We start from the raw sequence: 20395 nt of genomic DNA, 5'->3' as shown, positions 1-20395 counted from the left end.
CACAAACACAAGCTAAGGGTTAGTGTCTATACAAAACGTTGTAGCGCTGCCAGTGGGCTGCAAACTAGTGGACCACTACATGCTACCATGGTTGGGGTCAATTCCATTTCAATTGAGTCAACTCAGGAATTAAATTGAAATTCCAGGGGTTAGAGAGAGAGAGAGAGACAGGTCACCAGAGAGACAGGTATGGATAGGTTGTAGGGGGGGGGTTAGGGTGTAGGAGGGTTGGGGTGTAGGGGGTTAGGGTGTAGGGGGGGTTAGGGTGTAGGAGGGTTAGGGTGTGTTAGGGTGTAGGGAGGGTTAGGGTGTAGGGAGGGTTAGGGGGGTAGAGAGGGTTAGGGGGGTAGAGAGGGTTAGGGTGTAGGGAGGGTTGGGGTGTAGGGAGGGTTGGGGTGTAGGGAGGGTTGGGGTGTAGGGAGGGTTGGGGTGTGGGGAGGGTTGGGGTGTGGGGAGGGTTGGGGTGTGGGGAGGGTTGGGGTGTGGGGAGGGTTAGGGTGTAGGGGGGTTAGGGTGTAGGGAGGGTTAGGGTGTAGGGGGGTTAGGGTGTAGGGAGGTTTAGGGTGTAGGGATGGTTAGAGGGTAGGAAGGGTTAGGGGGTAGGGGGGGGTTAGGGGGTAGGGGGGTTGGTGTGTAGGGGGGTTGGGGTGTAGGGGGGGTTAGGGTGTAGGGGGGTTGGGGTGTAGGAGGGTTGGGGTGTAGGGGAGTTGGGGTGTAGGGGGGGTTAGGGTGTAGGAGGGGTTAGGGTGTAGGGGGGTTAGGGTGTAGGGGGGTTAGGGTGTAGGGGGGTTAGGGTGTAGGGGGGGTTAGGGTGTAGGGGGGTTAGGGTGTAGGAGGGTTAGGGTGTAGGAGGGTTAGGGTGTAGGAGGGTTAGGGTGTAAGAGGGTTAGGGTGTAAGAGGGTTAAGGTATAGGATATAGGGGTTAGGGTGTAGGATGGTTAGGGTTTAAGGGGTTAGGGTATAGGGGTTAGGGTGTAGGGGGGGTTAGGGTGTAGGGGGGGTTAGGGTGTAGGAGGGTTAGGGTGTAGGGGGGGTTAGGGTGTAGGGGGGTTAGGGTGTAGGGGGGGTTAGGGTGTAGGCGGGGTTAGGGTGTAGGCGGGGTTAGGGTGTAAGGGGGTTAGGGTGTAAGGGGTTAGGGTGTAAGGGGTTAGGGTGTAAGGGGTTAGGGTGTAAGGGGTTAGGGTGTAGGGGGGGTTAGGGTGTAGGGGGGGTTAGGGTGTAGGGGGGTTAGGGTGTAGGATGGTTAGGGTTTAAGGGTTAGGGTGTAGGGGTTAGGGTGTAGGGGGGTAAAGGTGTAGGGGGGTTAGGGTGTAGGGGTTAGGGTGTAGGGTATAAGGGTTAGGGTGTAAGGGTTAGGGTGTAAGGGTTAGGGTGTAAGGGTTAGGGTGTAAGGGTTAGGGTGTAAGGGTTAGGGTGTAAGGGTTAGATTATAGGGTGTAGGGGTTAGGGTGTAGGGGTTAGGGTGTAAGGGTTAGGGTGTAAGGGTTAGGGTGTAAGGGTTAGGGTGTAAGGGTTAGAGTATAGGGTATAGGGGTTAGAGTATAGGGTATAGGGGTTAGTGTATAGGGGTTAGGGTGTAGGGGTTAGGGTGTAGGGTATAGGGGTTAGAGTGTAGGGGTTAGGGTGTAGGGGTTAGGGTGTAGGGGTTAGGGTGTAGGGGTTAGGGTGTAGGGGTTAGGGTGTAGGGTATAGGGGTTAGGGTATAGGGGTTAGGGTATAGGGGTTAGGGTGTAGGGGTTAGGGTGTAGGGGTTAGGGTGTAGGGGTTAGGGGTTAGAGTATAGGGTATAGGGGTTAGGGTATAGGGGTTAGGGTGTAAGGGTATAGGGGTTAGGGTATAGGGGCTAGTGTATAGGGGTTAGCGTGTAGGGGTTAGGGTGTAGGGTATAGGGGTTAGAGTGTAGGGGTTAGAGTGTAGGGGTTAGAGTGTAGGGGTTAGAGTGTAGGGGTTAGAGTGTAGGGGTTAGGGTGTAGGGGTTAGGGTGTAGGGGTTAGAGTATAGGGGTTAGGGTATAGGGGTTAGGGTGTAGGGGTTAGGGTGTAGGGGTTAGGGTGTAGGGGTTAGGGGTTAGAGTATAGGGTATAGGGGTTAGGGTATAGGGGTTAGGGTGTAAGGGTATAGGGGTTAGGGTATAGGGGCTAGTGTATAGGGGTTAGCGTGTAGGGGTTAGGGTGTAGGGGTTAGGGTGTAGGGGTTAGGGTGTAGGGGTTAGGGTGTAGGGGTTAGGGTATAGGGGTTAGGGTATAGGGGTTAGGGTATAGGGGTTAGGGTATAGGGTATAGGGGTTAGGGTATAGGGGTTAGGGTATAGGGGTTAGGGTATAGGGGTTAGGGTATAGGGGTTAGGGTGTAGTTCCTACCTGAGTACATCCATTTCGTCCTTCAGTGTCTGGGCCTCGTCAGCCAGGGATGTGAGCTCTTCATTCTGTCCTCTCAGCTCTGTCAGCTCCTTCTCCAACTCCCTACAGTGGATACGATAGTCATCCTTCGCTGCCTCCATTCTGCAGACACCCCAGAGAGAGAAACGTACACCTCAGTCCAAACTGACACAACAACAACACACACAGTGACGACAGATGTGGATACACAAACTCACAGGTCACTCACAGTACCTCAAAAGCTTCAACATGAGATTGGAGGTGATGAGGTTTTCATGCAAAATGAAATTCTGAAAGTTGTTAGAGGATGTTGTGCCCAGTTGGTGCGGCTCCAGGTGAGGGGGGGTACCAAGCGCCTTAGAAAACGCCCCCGAAGGAGAGCGGTCTACCGCCCCAGAAGGAGAGGGGTCTACAGCCCCAGAACGAGAGGGGTCTAACCGGTCTACCGCCCCAGAAAGAGAGGGGTCTAACCGGTCTACCGCCCCAAAAGGAGAGGGGTCTAACCGGTCTACCGCCCCAGAAGGAGAGGGGTCTAACCGGTCTACCGCCCCAGAAGGAGAGGGGTCTACCGCCCCAGAAGGAGAGGGGTCTACCGCCCCAGAAGGAGAGGGGTCTAACCGGTCTACAGCCCCAGATGGAGACGGGTCTAACCGGTCTCCCGCCCGAGAAGGAGAGGGGTCTAACTGGTCTCCCGCCCCAGAAGGAGAGGGGTCTAACCGGTCTCCCGCCCGAGAAGGAGAGGGGTCTAACTGGTCTCCCGCCCCAGAAGGAGAGGGGTCTAACCGGTCTCCCGCCCCAGAAGGAGAGGGGTCTAACCGGTCTACCGCCCCAGAAGGAGAGGGGTCTAACCGGTCTACCGCCCCAGAAGGAGAGGGATCTACCGCCCCAGAAGGAGAGGGATCTACCGCCCCAGAAGGAGAGGGGTCTACCGCCCCAGAAGGAGAGGGATCTACCGCCCCAGAAGGAGAGGGATCTACCGCCCCAGAAGGAGCGGGATCTACCGCCCCAGAAGGAGAGGGATCTACCGCCCCAGAAGGAGAGGGATCTACCGCCCCAGAAGGAGAGGGATCTACCGCCCCAGAAGGAGAGGGATCTACCGCCCCAGAAGGAGAGGGATCTACCGCCCCAGAAGGAGAGGGGTCTACCGCCCCAGAAGGAGAGGGGTCTACCGCCCCAGAAGGAATGGGGTCTACCGCCCCAGAAGGAGAGGGGTCTACCCAGTCTACCGCCCCAGAAGGAGGGGGGTCTCCCCAGTCTACCGCCCCAGAAGGAGAGGGGTCTCCCGCCCCAGAAGGAGGGGGGTCTACCCGGTCTACCGCCCCAGAAGGCGACGGGTCTACCGTCCCAGAAGGAGAGGGGTCTACCGCCCCAGAAGGAGAGGGGTCTACCGCCCCAGAAGGTGGGTTTACCCGGTCTACCGCCTGAGAAGGAGGGCGGTCTCCCGCCCCAGAAGGAGAGGGGTCTACAATGGATGAGCGCCGAAACCCATTGTCCAGCGTTTCCCAAAACTGGTCCTGGGACCCAAAGTAGTGCACGTTTTGGTTTTTGCCCCAACTCATCATCATCAAACTTTGATCACTTGAATCAGCTGGGTGAGGGTGACCTAGACCGCTGGCCCCCAGGGAGAGAGGTCCCATGGGTGAGGGTGACCTAGACCCCTGGCTCCCAGGCAGAGAGGTCCCATGGGCGAGGGTGACCTAGACCCCTGGCTCCCAGGCAGAGAGGTCCCATGGGCGAGGGTGACCTAGACCCCTGGCCCCCAGGCAGAGGTCACATTGGGTGAGGTTGACCTAGACCCCTGGCTCCCAGGCAGAGTGAGGTCTCATTGGGTGAGGTTGACCTAGACCCCTGGCCCCCAGGCAGAGTGAGGTCTCATTAGGTGAGGTTGACTGAGACCCCTGGCCCCCAGGCAGAGTGAGGTCTCATTGGGTGAGGTTGACCGAGGCCCCTGGCCCCCAGGCAGAGTGAGGTCTTATTGGGTGAGGTTGACCTAGACCCCTGGCCCCCAGGCAGAGTGAGGTCTCATTGGGTGAGGTTGACCGAGGCCCCTGGCCCCCAGGCAGAGTGAGGTCTCATTGGGTGAGGTTGACCGAGGCCCCTGGCCCCCAGGCAGAGTGAGGTCTCATTGGGTGAGGTTGACCTAGACCCCTGGCCCCCAGGCAGAGTGAGGTCTCATTGGGTGAGGTTGACCTAGACCCCTGGCCCCCAGGCAGAGTGAGGTCTCATTGGGTGAGGTTGACCGAGGCCCCTGGCCCCCAGGCAGAGTGAGGTCTCATTGGGTGAGGTTGACCTAGACCCCTGGCCCCCAGGCAGAGTGGGGTCTCATTGGGTGAGGTTGACCTAGACCACTGGCCCCCAGGCAGTGTGAGGTCTCATTGGGTGATGTGTTTTTACCTCCAGTGGAACAGGGGCAGCAAGGGGGCTGAGGCCACCACAGGTGGGTTGGGGGCAGGGTGGAGGGGCTGGTAGTCCCAGCTCAACAGAGAACATTGGGCTCTCACTGTCAGAGATGTGTCTGTTACTTGAACTCTGTGAAGCATTTATTTGGGCTGCAAACTGAGGTGCAGTTAAACTCTAATGAATTCATCCTCTGCAGCAGAGAACTCTGGGTCTTCCTTTTCTGTTGCGGTCCTCATGAGAGTTTCATCATAGCGCTGGATGGTTTTTGCGACTGCACTTGAAGAAACTCTTAAATTTTTTAAGTAATGGACTGTCATTTCTCTTTGCTTAATTGAGCTGCTCTTGCCATACTATGGACTTTGTATTTTAACAAATAGGGCTGTCTTCTGTATACCACCCCTAGTTGTCACAACACAACTGATTGGCTCAAACGCATTAAGAAAATAAATTCCACATATTAACTTTAAAACAAGGAACACCAATTCATGGAAATGCATTCCAGGTGACTACCTCAAGAAGCTGGTTGAGAGAATGTCAAGAGTGTGCAAAACTGTCATCAAGGCAAAGGGTGGCTACTTTCAAGAATCACAAATATAAAATATATTTTGATTGTGAGCAAGATGGCGCCAATTGAGATGGCAGCTTCGCTTCTAGTCCTTAGAAATTATTAATAAAAAAACAAAATACAGCACAGTTTACTTATGTATAATTTCTTACATTGTTAGCCCAGAAAACCTTAAGTGTTATTACATATAACCGGGAAGAACTATGAATTATCAACTATAAATATGACCATGACTCCATCTTGTTGCTCCCCTACTATAGGCAGAATCTAAAACAGGAAGCGCTTAGGTCTATCCAACGCTGGTTTGACCAATCGGATTCCACTCTTCGAGATTGTGTCGATCACGTGGACTGGGATATATTCCGGGTAGCCTCAGACAATAACATTGACGTATACGCTGACTCGTTGAGTGAGTTTATAAGGAAGTGTATAGGAGATGTTGTTCCCACTGTGACTATTAAAACCTTCCCTAACCAGAAACCATGGATTCATGGCAGCATTCGAGCAAAACTGAAAGTGCAAACTACCACATTTAATCATGGCAAGGCGACTGGAAATATGGCCGAATACACACAGTGTAGTTAATCCCTCAGTAAGATAATCAAACAAGGAAAGCGTCAGAATAGAGACAAAGTGGAGTCGCAATTCAATGGCTCAGACACGAGACGTATGTGGCAGGGTCTCCAGACAATCATGGCTCAGACACCAGAAGTATGTGGCAGGGTCTCCAGACAATCATGGCTCAGACACCAGACGTATGTGGCAGGGTCTCCAGACAATCATGGCTCAGACACCAGAAGTATGTGGCAGGGTCTCCAGACAATCATGGCTCAGACACCAGAAGTATGTGGCAGGGTCTCCAGACAATCATGGCTCAGACACCAGACGTATGTGGCAGGGTCTCCAGACAATCATGGCTCAGACACCAGAAGTATGTGGCAGGGTCTCCAGACAATCATGGCTCAGACACCAGACGTATGTGGCAGGGTCTCCAGACAATCATGGCTCAGACACCAGAAGTATGTGGCAGGGTCTCCAGACAATCATGGCTCAGACACCAGAAGTATGTGGCAGGGTCTCCAGACAATCATGGCTCAGACACCAGACGTATGTGGCAGGGTCTCCAGACAATCATGGCTCAGACACCAGACGTATGTGGCAGGGTCTCCAGACAATCATGGCTCAGACACCAGAAGTATGTGGCAGGGTCTCCAGACAATCATGGCTCAGACACCAGACGTATGTGGCAGGGTCTCCAGACAATCATGGCTCAGACACCAGACGTATGTGGCAGGGTCTCCAGACAATCATGGCTCAGACACCAGACGTATGTGGCAGGGTCTCCAGACAATCATGGCTCAGACACCAGACGTATGTGGCAGGGTCTCCAGACAATCACGGACTACAAAGGGAAAACCAGCCCCGTCGTGGACATGGACGTCTTGCTTCAAAACAAATTAAACAACTTCTTTGCTTTGAGGACAATACAGTACCACCGACACGGCCCGCGACCTAAGACTGTGGGCTCTCCTTCTCCGTGGCTAACGTGAGTAAAACATTTATACGTGTTAACCCTCGCAAGGCTGCTGGCCCAGAGGGCATCCCCAGCTGCATCCTCAGAGTATGTGCAGACCAGCTGGCTGGTGTGTTTATGGACATATTCAATTAATCCTTACCCCAGTCTGCTGTTCCCACATGCTTCAAGAGGGCCACCATTGTTCCTATTCCCAAGAAAGCAAAGGTAACTGAACTAAATTACTACCGCCCAGTAGCACTCACTTCTGTCATCCTGAAGTGCTTTGAGAGACTAGTCAGGGATCATATCACCTCCACCCTACCTGACACCCTAGACCCACTCCAATTTGCTTACCGCCCCAATAGATCCACAGACGATGCAATCGCCATCACACTGCACATTGCCCTAACCCATCTGGACAAGAGGAATACCTATGTGAGAATGCTGTTAATTGACTACAGACCATGGGTCTTGACCCCACCCTCTGCAACTGGGTCCTGGACTTCCTGACGGGCCGCCCCCAGGTGGTGAAGGTAGGAAACAACATCTCCACGCCGCTGATCCTCAACACTGGGGACCCACAAGGGTGCGTTCTCATCCCCCGCCTGTACTCCCTGTTCACCCACGACTGCGTGGCCAAGCATGCCTTCAACTCAATCATCAAGTTTGCGGATGACACAGCAGTGGTAGGCCTGATCACCAACAATGACGAGACAGCAGTGTGGTGTGTCAGGAAAATAATCGCTCACTCAATGTCAGCAAAACAAAAAGAGATCATCGTGGACTTCAGGAAGCAGCAGAGGGAGCAGCCCCCTATCCACAGACGGGACAGTAGTGGAGAAGGTTGTGTGTTCCTCGGCGTACACATTACCAACATGAATGAACTAAGGATAAAACATTACGTCATATAACATCCCGACACCACCACATGTTCATTGTCATTCATTGTGCTCTTAAGGTGGGGAAGAGAACCAGCTGGGCCACCACCTGTTTGCCGGTCATCCCTCCCCACCCATCCACCTGAAGGTGTTACCTGAAGGTCTCCTCCTGGAGATGTTCTAGCTGTGTCTGCAGCTGCAGGTGTCTACGTCCTACAGGACTGTTCAGGTCTTCTATGGAGTCAGACTGGTTGAGACGCTCCATGAGGATCTGGTTCTCGGCCAGGAGACTACCCCTCTCCTCCTGTAGCGCTGCCACCTGGTGGGGGGGAGGGGAAACACGTCAATACGGTCAACTTTTCCGAGAGGCTCATATCATTGAACAAACCATCTACTATTTAGTTCAGTTTTTACAAAAACACCATAACATGTTTCTTAAAACATAAAACACAGGATTTTTTTTTTTTTTTTCATGAACACACAAATTGATTTCAAAATCAGAAAAAACAAACAAAAAAAAAAGCAAATCACACAAAACAAACCACAACTCTTACAGGACAGTGTAAACTGGGCAACGTGCTTTTATGTGGCCTTCTCAACAACGTGATGGCAGGAACAAACTCACTTCACACATGTTTTATATTTGAGTTAGTTAGCAGACGCTGTTATCCAGAGTGACTTACAGTCAGTACATTCATCTCCAGATAGCTAGGTAGACCAGTCATAGTCAGTACATTCATCTCCAGATAGCTAGGTGGACCAGTCATAGTCAGTACATTCATCTCCAGATAGCTAGGTGGACCAGTCATAGTCAGTACATTCATCTCCAGATAGCTAGGTGGACCAGTCATAGTCAGTACATTCATCTCCAGATAGCTAGGTGGACCAGTCATAGTCAGTACATTCATCTCCAGATAGCTAGGTGGACCAGTCATAGTCAGTACATTCATCTTCAGATAGCTAGGTGGACCAGTCATAGTCAGTACATTCATCTCCAGATAGCTAGGTGGACCAGTCATAGTCAGTACATTCATCTTCAGATAGCTAGGTGGACCAGTCATAGTCAGTACATTCATCTCCAGATAGCTAGGTGGACCAGTCATAGTCAGTACATTCATCTCCAGATAGCTAGGTGGACCAGTCATAGTCAGTACATTCATCTTCAGATAGCTAGGTGGACCCGTCAAAGTCAGTACATTCATCTCCAGATAGCTAGGTGGACCAGTCATAGTCAGTACATTAATCTTCAGATAGCTAGGTGGACCAGTCATAGTCAGTACATTCATCTTCAGATAGCTAGGTGGACCAGTCATAGTCAGTACATTCATCTCCAGATAGCTAGGTGGACCAGTCATAGTCAGTACATTCATCTCCAGATAGCTAGGTGGACCAGTCATAGTCAGTACATTCATCTACAGATAGCTAGGTGGACCAGTCATAGTCAGTACATTCATCTCCAGATAGCTAGGTGGACCAGTCATAGTCAGTACATTCATCTCCAGATAGCTAGGTGGACCAGTCATAGTCAGTACATTCATCTTCAGATAGCTAGGTGGACCAGTCATAGTCAGTACATTCATCTTCAGATAGCTAGGTGGACCAGTCATAGTCAGTACATTCATCTCCAGATAGCTAGGTGGACCAGTCATAGTCAGTACATTCATCTCCAGATAGCTAGGTGGACCAGTCATAGTCAGTACATTCATCTCCAGATAGCTAGGTGGACCAGTCATAGTCAGTACATTCATCTACAGATAGCTAGGTGGACCAGTCATAGTCAGTACATTAATCTTCAGATAGCTAGCAATATACTGCATCTAAAGTAAATCTGGCGACATTAAAATGATGACAAAAAGGTTTTCCATCAGTCCTAAAACGAACGTTCAGGCGGGCATCAGTCCTAAAACGAACGTTCAGGCAGGCATCAGTCCTAAAACGAACGTTCAGAACAATATTAGGTCGAAACTTGCAGCCCGTGATCAGGACACCATGGTGAACTATGACCTAGACCTGTAGCCGTCACAATAATGCAGTCAGAGTCCGAGCACCTGTTCACATAAAGCAATTAAACCAAAACTTGAGGCCAACCTGCATGTCCAGCTCGTGACATCTCTGTGCGATCTCCTCCTTGGTGACTAGAGCGTCGTTCAGATCCTCCACGGTCTTCTTCAGCTGGAAATAAAAACTAATACGTCAGAATTGACATGGAAAAATTCAAAATAAATGCTGATACACGAAAATCATGTTTATTGTACAGTGGCAAGAAAAAGTACGTGAACCCTTTGGAAATACCTGAGTTTCTCCATAAATTGGTCATAACATTTGATCTGATCTTCATCTAAGTCACAACAATAGAGAAACACAGTTTGCTTAAACTAACAACACATAAACAATTATACGTTTTCATGTCTTTATTGAACACACCATGTAAACATTCACAGTGCAGGGTGGGAAAAGTAGGTGAACCCTTGGATTTAATAACTGGTTGACCCTCCTTTGGCAGCAATAACCTCAACCAAACGTTTTCTGTAGTTGCGGATTAGACCTGCACACCTGTCAGAAGGAATTTTGGACCGTTCCTCTTTACAAAACTGTTTCAGTTCAGCAATATTCTTGGGATGTCTGGTGTGAACCGCTCGAGGTCATGCCACAGCATCTCAAATCGGGTTGAGGTCAAGAATCTGACTTGGCGACTCCAGAAGACTATTCTTCTGTTGAAGACATTCTGTTGTTGATTTACTTTTGGCTTGTTGTCCTGTTGCATCACCCAACTTCTGTTGAGCTTCAATTGGCAGACAGATTACATTCTCCTGCAAAATGTCTTGATAAACTGGGGAATTCATTTTTCCGTTGATGATAGCAAGCAGTCCAGGCCCTGAGGCAGCAAAGCAGCCCCAGACCATGAATATTTTGCCAGTAGCACTGTGGAACATCCAGGTGCGCTTTTGCAAACTTCAGACGTGCACCAATGGTTTTTTTTGGACAGCAGTGGCTTCTTCCGTGGTGTCCTCCCATGAACACTACTCTTGTTTAGTGTTTTACGTATCGTAGACTCGTCAACAGAGATGTTACCATGTTCCAGAGATTTCTGTAAGTCCTGAGCTGACACTCTAGGATTCTTCTTAACCTCAATGAGCCTTCTGCGCTGTGCTCTTGCAGTCATCTTTGCAGGAAGGCCACTCCTAGGGAGAGTAGCAACAGTACTGAACTTTCTCCATTTATAGACAATTTGTCTTACCGTGGACTGATGAACATCAAGGATTTTAGAGATACTTTTGTAGCCCTTTCCAGCTTTATGCAAGCCAACGAGTGTTTTTTATAGGACAAGGCAGCTCTAACCAACATCTCCAATCTCATCTCATTGATTGGACTCCAGGTTAGCTGACTCCTGACTCCAATTAGCTTTTGGAGAAGTCATTAGCCTCGAGGGTTCACATAATTTTTCCAACCTAATTAATTAATTAACCTAATTAATTAATTTTTCCAACCTACACTGTGAATGTTTAAATGATATATTCAATATAGACGAGAAAAATACAATAGTGTTATTAGTTTAAGCAGACTGTGAAGATGACATTTGATGACCACTTTTCCAGAGGGTTCACATAATATTTCTAGCCGCTGTATTAATAACCTCTTGAAACTAGGGGGCACTATTTTTTATTTTGGGAAAAATAACATTCCCAAAGTAAACTGCCTATTTCTCAGGACCAGATGCTAAAATATGCATATAATTGACAGCTTAGGATAGAAAACACTCTAAAGTTTCCAAAACTGTCAAAATATTGTCTGTGAGTATAACAGAACTGATATTGCAGGCAAAACCCTGAGGAAAATCCAATCAGGAAGTGCCTCTTATTTTGAAAAAATAAAAGACAGAGGTAGCCATTTTTCCTCTCGCTCCTACTGAAAAGCCAATTGTCCCGGTTGATATATTATCGAATAGATATTTGAAAAACACCTTGAGGATTGATTATAAAAAACATGTGCCATGTTTCTGTCAATATTATGGATATAATTTCAGCGTTGTTGTGACCGGTGGATTTCTGAACATAACGTGACAAACAAACAGAGGTATTTTGGGTATAAAAATACTCTTTATGGAACAAAAGGAACATTTGCTGTCTAACTGGGAGTCTCGTCAGTGAAAACACCCGAAGATCGTCAAAGGTAAACGGTTAATTTGATTGCTTTTCTGATTTTCGTGACCAAGCTTCCTGCTGCTAGCTGGACATAATGCTATGCTAGGCTATCGATAAACTTACACAAACGCTTGTCTTGCTTTGGGTGTAAAGCATACTTTCAACATCTGAGATGACAGGGTGATTAACAAAAGGCTAAGCTGTGTTTCACGAATATGAATATTTTCTAGTAATATTTTTTGACCGTTGCGCTATGCTAATTAGTGTAGTCGATGACAATTCTCCCGGATCCGGGATGGGTAGTTCTTAAGATATAAACATTCTCTGGAACATCGTATCATCTCACCTGTCTATCGATGTCAGCGTACGATTCATTTCCTCCAATAACTGGACACTCTTTGCTCATCAGCTACAAAACATGGAGACAATACACAGTGTGATGTCATCAGTTACAACACATGGAGAGCCTACACAGTGTAGTACGTGTCAAAGCACAAAGTCCTTTCAAATGTTTACAAAGGCCTACCTCTTGAATGGCTGTCATGACAACATGTTGAACAGATTCCTCCAGCATCATTATGGTCTGGATGTTCTCTAGAAGGGCAGAGAGAGAGACAGAGTGAATGACTACATGTTCAGTCTAAGAAGTTCAGATACACCATGACAACAACTGAGCGTGACGAAGCCTTGAGATGTTGAATGTTGAAGATAAACTGGGAGCCTCTCATCTTAAAACACATCCTCAACTGAACTCTGGACACTGTCTAGACCCTTCAAACCTCAACTCTGGACCTCCAAGCCATTGTTTTTATTGTTCCCCTCTAATCAGGGACTGGTTTAGACCTGGGACACCAGGTGGTTGCAATTGATTATCAAGTAGAACAGAAAACCAGCAGGCGCTGAACCTTGTAGTGAAAGAGTTGAACACACTGGGTTTAGACTCGAGGACCGGGCCGTGCCCGTCCAGGCTCGAGGACCCGGGCCGTGCACAATAACAACCAACAGTAACAATCTTGAGCGCTTCTTCAGAGACACAACAGAGACAGCCTATAGAGACATCTTAGCCCATGCTGAGCCGACCGACAGACCTTGTTTCTGCTCACAGTTGACAGCACAGCCCAGTATGAGTTGCAGCATCCTGCCCAGCTCTGCAGCGTCTGAGTGTTCTCCTATCAGGTTGATGTCTGGCAGGGTGAAGTCATTGATCTGCTGTTGAAGGACCTCCTGGTTGTAGTCCAGTATACCTTTCAACACCTTCTTTAGATTACTGATCTGAAAGGAAGGAGGGAAGAGGTGACATTGGGACTGTGGCACTGACAAGGGCTTTAGAGCAGATGGCAGCAACACATAAAGACAATGTATTAAAACCACCATCATCATCATCATCATCATCATACCTTTAGCCGCCAGTTATCTCCCACCTCGGGCTTGATCCTACTGATCCAGTTGTCAGTGAAATAGACAATGTCTCTGGAGGAGAGAAAGGTAAGTGGTCACATACAGGAGAAAGACACAGCAACAACGCCTGGCTACAAAACGCCTGGCAACAACGCCTGGCAACAACGCCTGGCAACAACGCCTGGCTTAATGGTTTCACAAAACTTATTTCCAGCAGTTAAAAAGTAAACAAAAAAAAAAATATATATATATATATATATATATATATATATATATATATATATATATATATATATAAATTGACACTTACATTTTCTGTAGGGCCTGGGCCATGACAACTCCACTTGTGAGATCGTCCACTGTTTTGCATGGTGCCTCCAATCCAAACGTCTGGATCTGTAAAAAAGGACAATTTAGAAAAACAATCATTTCCCGCTATGAAATATTACAGAGATACCCACACCTAGCTGTGCCACTAGAGATTCTGGGTTCAAGTCCGGGCTCTGTCTCAGCCGGCCGCGACCGGGAGACCCATGGGGCGGCGCACAATTGTCCCAGCGTCGTCCGGGTTAGGGGGAGTGTTTTGCCGGCAGGGATGTCCTTGTCCCATCGCACACTAGCGACCACTGTGGCGGGCCGGGTTTAGTGCACGCGGGCATGGTCGCCAGGTGTACGGTGTTTCCTCCGACCCATTGGTGCGGCTGGCTTCCGGGTTAAGTGGGCATTGTGTCAAAGAAGCAGTGCAGCTTGGTTGGGTTGTGTTTCAGAGGACACGCGGCTCTCGACCTTCGCCTCTCCCGAGTCCGTAGGGGAATTGCGGCGATGAGACAAGACTGTAACTAACAATTGGATACCATGAAATTGGGAAGCAAAAAGGGGTAAAAAATAAATAAATAAAAAGAGATACCCACACCTTAAGTCGTATCCATCATCACTTGACACCTAGCCCTCGCCCCTATTCATTCCTCACATGGCCACTGTACATTCCCAACTTCCTTTGCAAAAATGGAATGGAACTCTACAAATGATTAGTTTGAGCCTTGAGGCCACTCTGACTTTCACAGGAAATTAGTAAAAGACTTTGTTCTCTCTCTCTCTCTCTCTCTCTAGACCCAGCAGTGTTTCCAGTCTAAACACCCCCCCCCCCACCCAAATACTGTCAGCGCTCAGATGGAGGTGTCACGTGGTCCTGTTCCTTCCACCTCCTTCAGTAGATAGCTACCACAGCCCTCTGCGGATTCCTAGAAAAACACAGCTGTGAGTCTACTCTCCTGTCCTCTCCCACTCGTTCACCCCTTCTCCGTCTGTCTGTCTAGTAGCAGTCTGGTTTCACAGGCTCTCCACTGACTTGGTGTTGAAATAATGGAGGCTCAAAATGAGTTTCCATCTCAGAGCATCAGATCACGTGATGCCAGCTCAAGTAATAGTGACTGCAGAGTAGAGTTGATAAACTCCCTGTCAATGTGCCTGTGACCTGCTTGTGGCTCGGCTGCTCTGTCAGATAGGATGTCAAGAAAAAGTACTCAATTGTCATACTTGAGTAAAAGTAAAGATTGCTTAATAGAAAACGAATCAAGTAAAAGTGAAAGTCACCCAGTGAAATACGACTTGAGTAAAAGTGAAAGTCACCCAGTAAAATACGACTTGAGTAAAAGTGAAAGTCAAACAGCAAAATACGACTTGAGTAAAAGTGAAAGTCACCCAGTGAAATACGACTTGAGTAAAAGTGAAAGTCACCCAGTAAAATACGACTTGAGTAAAAGTGAAAGTCACCCAGTGAAATACGACTTGAGTAAAAGTGAAAGTCACCCAGTAAAATACGACTTGAGTAAAAGTGAAAGTCACCCAGTAAAAAACGACTTGAGTAAAAGTGAAAGTCACCCAGTAAAAAACGACTTGAGTAAAAGTGAAAGTCACCCAGTAAAATACGACTTGAGTAAAAGTGAAAGTCACCCAGTAAAATACGACTTGAGTAAAAGTGAAAGTCACCCAGTAAAAAACGACTTGAGTAAAAGTGAAAGTCACCCAGTAAAAAACGACTTGAGTAAAAGTGAAAGTCACCCAGTAAAATACGACTTGAGTAAAAGTGAAAGTCAAACAGCAAAATACGACTTGAGTAAAAGTGAAAGTCACCCAGTAAAATACGACTTGAGTAAAAGTGAAAGTCACCCAGTGAAATACGACTTGAGTAAAAGTGAAAGTCACCCAGTAAAATACGACTTGAGTAAAAGTGAAAGTCACCCAGTAAAAAACGACTTGAGTAAAAGTGAAAGTCACCCAGTAAAAAACGACTTGAGTAAAAGTGAAAGTCACCCAGTAAAATACGACTTGAGTAAAAGTGAAAGTCACCCAGTAAAATACGACTTGAGTAAAAGTGAAAGTCACCCAGTAAAAAACGACTTGAGTAAAAGTGAAAGTCACCCAGTAAAAAACGACTTGAGTAAAAGTGAAAGTCACCCAGTAAAATACGACTTGAGTAAAAGTGAAAGTCACCCAGTAAAATACGACTTGAGTAAAAGTGAAAGTCACCCAGTAAAATACGACTTGAGTAAAAGTGAAAGTCACCCAGTAAAATACGACTTGAGTAAAAGTGAAAGTCACCCAGTAAAATACGACTTGAGTAAAAGTGAAAGTCACCCAGTAAAATACGACTTGAGTAAAAGTGAAAGTCAAACAGTAAAATACGACTTGAGTAAAAGTGAAAGTCAAACAGCAAAATACGACTTGAGTAAAAGTGAAAGTCACCCAGTAAAATACGACTTGAGTAAAAGTGAAAGTCACCCAGTAAAATACGACTTGAGTAAAAGTGAAAGTCAAACAGCAAAATACGACTTGAGTAAAAGTGAAAGTCAAACAGCAAAATACTACTTGAGTAAAAGTGAAAGTCACCCAGTAAAATACGACTTGAGTAAAAGTGAAAGTCAAACAGCAAAATACGACTTGAGTAAAAGTGAAAGTCACCCAGTAAAATACGACTTGAGTAAAAGTGAAAGTCACCCAGTAAAAAACGACTTGAGTAAAAGTGAAAGTCACCCAGTAAAATACGACTTGAGTAAAAGTGAAAGTCACCCAGTAAAATACGACTTGAGTAAAAGTGAAAGTCAAACAGCAAAATACTACTTGAGTAAAAGTGAAAGTCACCCAGTAAAATACGACTTGAGTAAAAGTGAAAGTCACCCAGTAAAATACGACTTGAGTAAAAGTGAAAGTCACCCAGTAAAATACGACTTGAGTAAAAGTGAAAGTCACCCAGTAAAATACGACTTGAGTAAAAGTGAAAGTCAAACAGCAAAATACGACTTGAGTAAAAGTGAAAGTCACCCAGTAAAAAACGACTTGAGTAAAAGTGAAAGTCACCCAGTAAAAAACGACTTGAGTAAAAGTGAAAGTCACCCAGTAAAAAACGACTTGAGTAAAAGTGAAAGTCACCCAGTAAAATACGACTTGAGTAAAAGTGAAAGTCACCCAGTAAAATACGACTTGAGTAAAAGTGAAAGTCACCCAGTAAAATACGACTTGAGTAAAAGTGAAAGTCACCCAGTAAAAAACGACTTGAGTAAAAGTGAAAGTCACCCAGTAAAAAACGACTTGAGTAAAAGTGAAAGTCACCCAGTAAAAAACGACTTGAGTAAAAGTGAAAGTCACCCAGTAAAATACGACTTGAGTAAAAGTGAAAGTCACCCAGTAAAATACGACTTGAGTAAAAGTGAAAGTCACCCAGTAAAATACGACTTGAGTAAAAGTGAAAGTCACCCAGTAAAATACGACTTGAGTAAAAGTGAAAGTCACCCAGTAAAATACGACTTGAGTAAAAGTGAAAGTCACCCAGTAAAATACGACTTGAGTAAAAGTGAAAGTCACCCAGTAAAATACGACTTGAGTAAAAGTGAAAGTCAAACAGCAAAATACGACTTGAGTAAAAGTGAAAGTCAAACAGCAAAATACGACTTGAGTAAAAGTGAAAGTCACCCAGTAAAATACGACTTGAGTAAAAGTGAAAGTCACCCAGTAAAATACGACTTGAGTAAAAGTGAAAGTCAAACAGCAAAATACGACTTGAGTAAAAGTGAAAGTCAAACAGCAAAATACTACTTGAGTAAAAGTGAAAGTCACCCAGTAAAATACGACTTGAGTAAAAGTGAAAGTCAAACAGCAAAATACGACTTGAGTAAAAGTGAAAGTCACCCAGTAAAATACGACTTGAGTAAAAGTGAAAGTCACCCAGTAAAAAACGACTTGAGTAAAAGTGAAAGTCACCCAGTAAAATACGACTTGAGTAAAAGTGAAAGTCACCCAGTAAAATACGACTTGAGTAAAAGTGAAAGTCAAACAGCAAAATACTACTTGAGTAAAAGTGAAAGTCACCCAGTAAAATACGACTTGAGTAAAAGTGAAAGTCACCCAGTAAAATACGACTTGAGTAAAAGTGAAAGTCACCCAGTAAAATACGACTTGAGTAAAAGTGAAAGTCACCCAGTAAAATACGACTTGAGTAAAAGTGAAAGTCACCCAGTAAAATACGACTTGAGTAAAAGTGAAAGTCACCCAGTAAAATACGACTTGAGTAAAAGTGAAAGTCAAACAGCAAAATACGACTTGAGTAAAAGTGAAAGTCACCCAGTAAAAAACGACTTGAGTAAAAGTGAAAGTCACCCAGTAAAAAACGACTTGAGTAAAAGTGAAAGTCACCCAGTAAAAAACGACTTGAGTAAAAGTGAAAGTCACCCAGTAAAAAACGACTTGAGTAAAAGTGAAAGTCACCCAGTAAAAAACGACTTGAGTAAAAGTGAAAGTCACCCAGTAAAATACGACTTGAGTAAAAGTGAGTCACCCAGTAAAATACGACTTGAGTAAAAGTGAAAGTCAACCAGTAAAATACGACTTGAGTAAAAGTGAAAGTCACCCAGTAAAATACGACTTGAGTAAAAGTGAAAGTCACCCAGTAAAATACGACTTGAGTAAAAGTGAAAGTCAAACAGTAAAATACGACTTGAGTAAAAGTGAAAGTCACCCAGTAAAATACGACTTGAGTAAAAGTGAAAGTCACCCAGTAAAATACGACTTGAGTAAAAGTGAAAGTCACCCAGTAAAATACGACTTGAGTAAAAGTGAAAGTCACCCAGTAAAATACGACTTGAGTAAAAGTGAAAGTCACCCAGTAAAATACGACTTGAGTAAAAGTGAAAGTCACCCAGTAAAATACGACTTGAGTAAAAGTGAAAGTCACCCAGTAAAATACGACTTGAGTAAAAGTGAAAGTCACCCAGTAAAATACGACTTGAGTAAAAGTGAAAGTCACCCAGTAAAATACGACTTGAGTAAAAGTGAAAGTCACCCAGTAAAATACGACTTGAGTAAAAGTGAAAGTCACCCAGTAAAAAACGACTTGAGTAAAAGTGAAAGTCACCCAGTAAAATACGACTTGAGTAAAAGTGAAAGTCACCCAGTAAAATACGACTTGAGTAAAAGTGAAAGTCACCCAGTAAAATACGACTTGAGTAAAAGTGAAAGTCACCCAGTAAAATACGACTTGAGTAAAAGTGAAAGTCACCCAGTAAAATACGACTTGAGTAAAAGTGAAAGTCACCCAGTAAAATACGACTTGAGTAAAAGTGAAAGTCACCCAGTAAAATACGACTTGAGTAAAAGTGAAAGTCACCCAGTAAAATACGACTTGAGTAAAAGTGAAAGTCACCCAGTAAAATACGACTTGAGTAAAAGTGAAAGTCACCCAGTAAAATACGACTTGAGTAAAAGTGAAAGTCACCCAGTAAAATACGACTTGAGTAAAAGTGAAAGTCACCCAGTAAAATACGACTTGAGTAAAAGTGAAAGTCACCCAGTAAAATACGACTTGAGTAAAAGTGAAAGTCACCCAGTAAAATACGACTTGAGTAAAAGTGAAAGTCACCCAGTAAAAAACGACTTGAGTAAAAGTGAAAGTCACCCAGTAAAAAACGACTTGAGTAAAAGTGAAAGTCACCCAGTAAAATACGACTTGAGTAAAAGTGAAAGTCACCCAGTAAAATACGACTTGAGTAAAAGTGAAAGTCACCCAGTAAAAAACGACTTGAGTAAAAGTGAAAGTCAAACAGTAAAATACGACTTGAGTAAAAGTGAAAGTCACCCAGTAAAATACGACTTGAGTAAAAGTGAAAGTCACCCAGTAAAATACGACTTGAGTAAAAGTGAAAGTCACCCAGTAAAATACGACTTGAGTAAAAGTGAAAGTCACCCAGTAAAATACGACTTGAGTAAAAGTGAAAGTCACCCAGTAAAATACGACTTGAGTAAAAGTGAAAGTCACCCAGTAAAATACGACTTGAGTAAAAGTGAAAGTCACCCAGTAAAATACGACTTGAGTAAAAGTGAAAGTCACCCAGTAAAAAACGACTTGAGTAAAAGTGAAAGTCACCCAGTAAAATACGACTTGAGTAAAAGTGAAAGTCACCCAGTAAAATACGACTTGAGTAAAAGTGAAAGTCACCCAGTAAAATACGACTTGAGTAAAAGTGAAAGTCACCCAGTAAAAAACGACTTGAGTAAAAGTGAAAGTCAAACAGTAAAATACGACTTGAGTAAAAGTGAAAGTCACCCAGTAAAATACGACTTGAGTAAAAGTGAAAGTCACCCAGTAAAAAACGACTTGAGTAAAAGTGAAAGTCACCCAGTAAAATACGACTTGAGTAAAAGTGAAAGTCACCCAGTAAAATACGACTTGAGTAAAAGTGAAAGTCAAACAGTAAAATACGACTTGAGTAAAAGTGAAAGTCACCCAGTAAAAAACGACTTGAGTAAAAGTGAAAGTCACCCAGTAAAATACGACTTGAGTAAAAGTGAAAGTCAAACAGTAAAATACGACTTGAGTAAAAGTGAAAGTCACCCAGTAAAATACGACTTGAGTAAAAGTGAAAGTCAACCAGTAAAAAACGACTTGAGTAAAAGTGAAAGTCACCCAGTAAAAAACGACTTGAGTAAAAGTGAAAGTCAACCAGTAAAATACGACTTGAGTAAAAGTGAAAGTCAACCAGTAAAATACGACTTGAGTAAAAGTGAAAGTCACCCAGTAAAAAACGACTTGAGTAAAAGTGAAAGTCACCCAGTAAAATACGACTTGA

The 20395-nt window shown here is 45.3% G+C and overlaps 1 protein-coding gene across 1 annotated transcript in view; it reads right to left on the bottom strand.

Annotated features, from left to right (window-relative positions):
- hook3 (hook microtubule tethering protein 3) overlaps positions 1-20395 on the bottom strand; it is a 61735-nt gene that overhangs the window by 23814 nt on the left and 17526 nt on the right. The window contains exons 2-9 of the mRNA XM_090191567.1: positions 13588-13673; positions 13277-13349; positions 12968-13151; positions 12406-12473; positions 12226-12288; positions 9826-9909; positions 7893-8056; positions 2361-2501 (exon numbers count right to left, since the gene is read on the bottom strand). Coding sequence (XP_090047693.1) covers positions 2361-2501; positions 7893-8056; positions 9826-9909; positions 12226-12288; positions 12406-12473; positions 12968-13151; positions 13277-13349; positions 13588-13673 — 863 coding nt within the window. The remainder of the gene's footprint in view (positions 1-2360; positions 2502-7892; positions 8057-9825; positions 9910-12225; positions 12289-12405; positions 12474-12967; positions 13152-13276; positions 13350-13587; positions 13674-20395) is intronic.

The sequence above is a fragment of the Oncorhynchus mykiss genome, chromosome 12, assembly GCF_057628025.1.
Source record: "Oncorhynchus mykiss isolate SJ-2025 chromosome 12, ASM5762802v1, whole genome shotgun sequence".
Taxonomy (NCBI): domain Eukaryota; kingdom Metazoa; phylum Chordata; class Actinopteri; order Salmoniformes; family Salmonidae; genus Oncorhynchus; species Oncorhynchus mykiss.
Note: the sequence above shows the minus strand (reverse complement) of the source record. Positions and strands in the feature narration are given on the sequence as shown.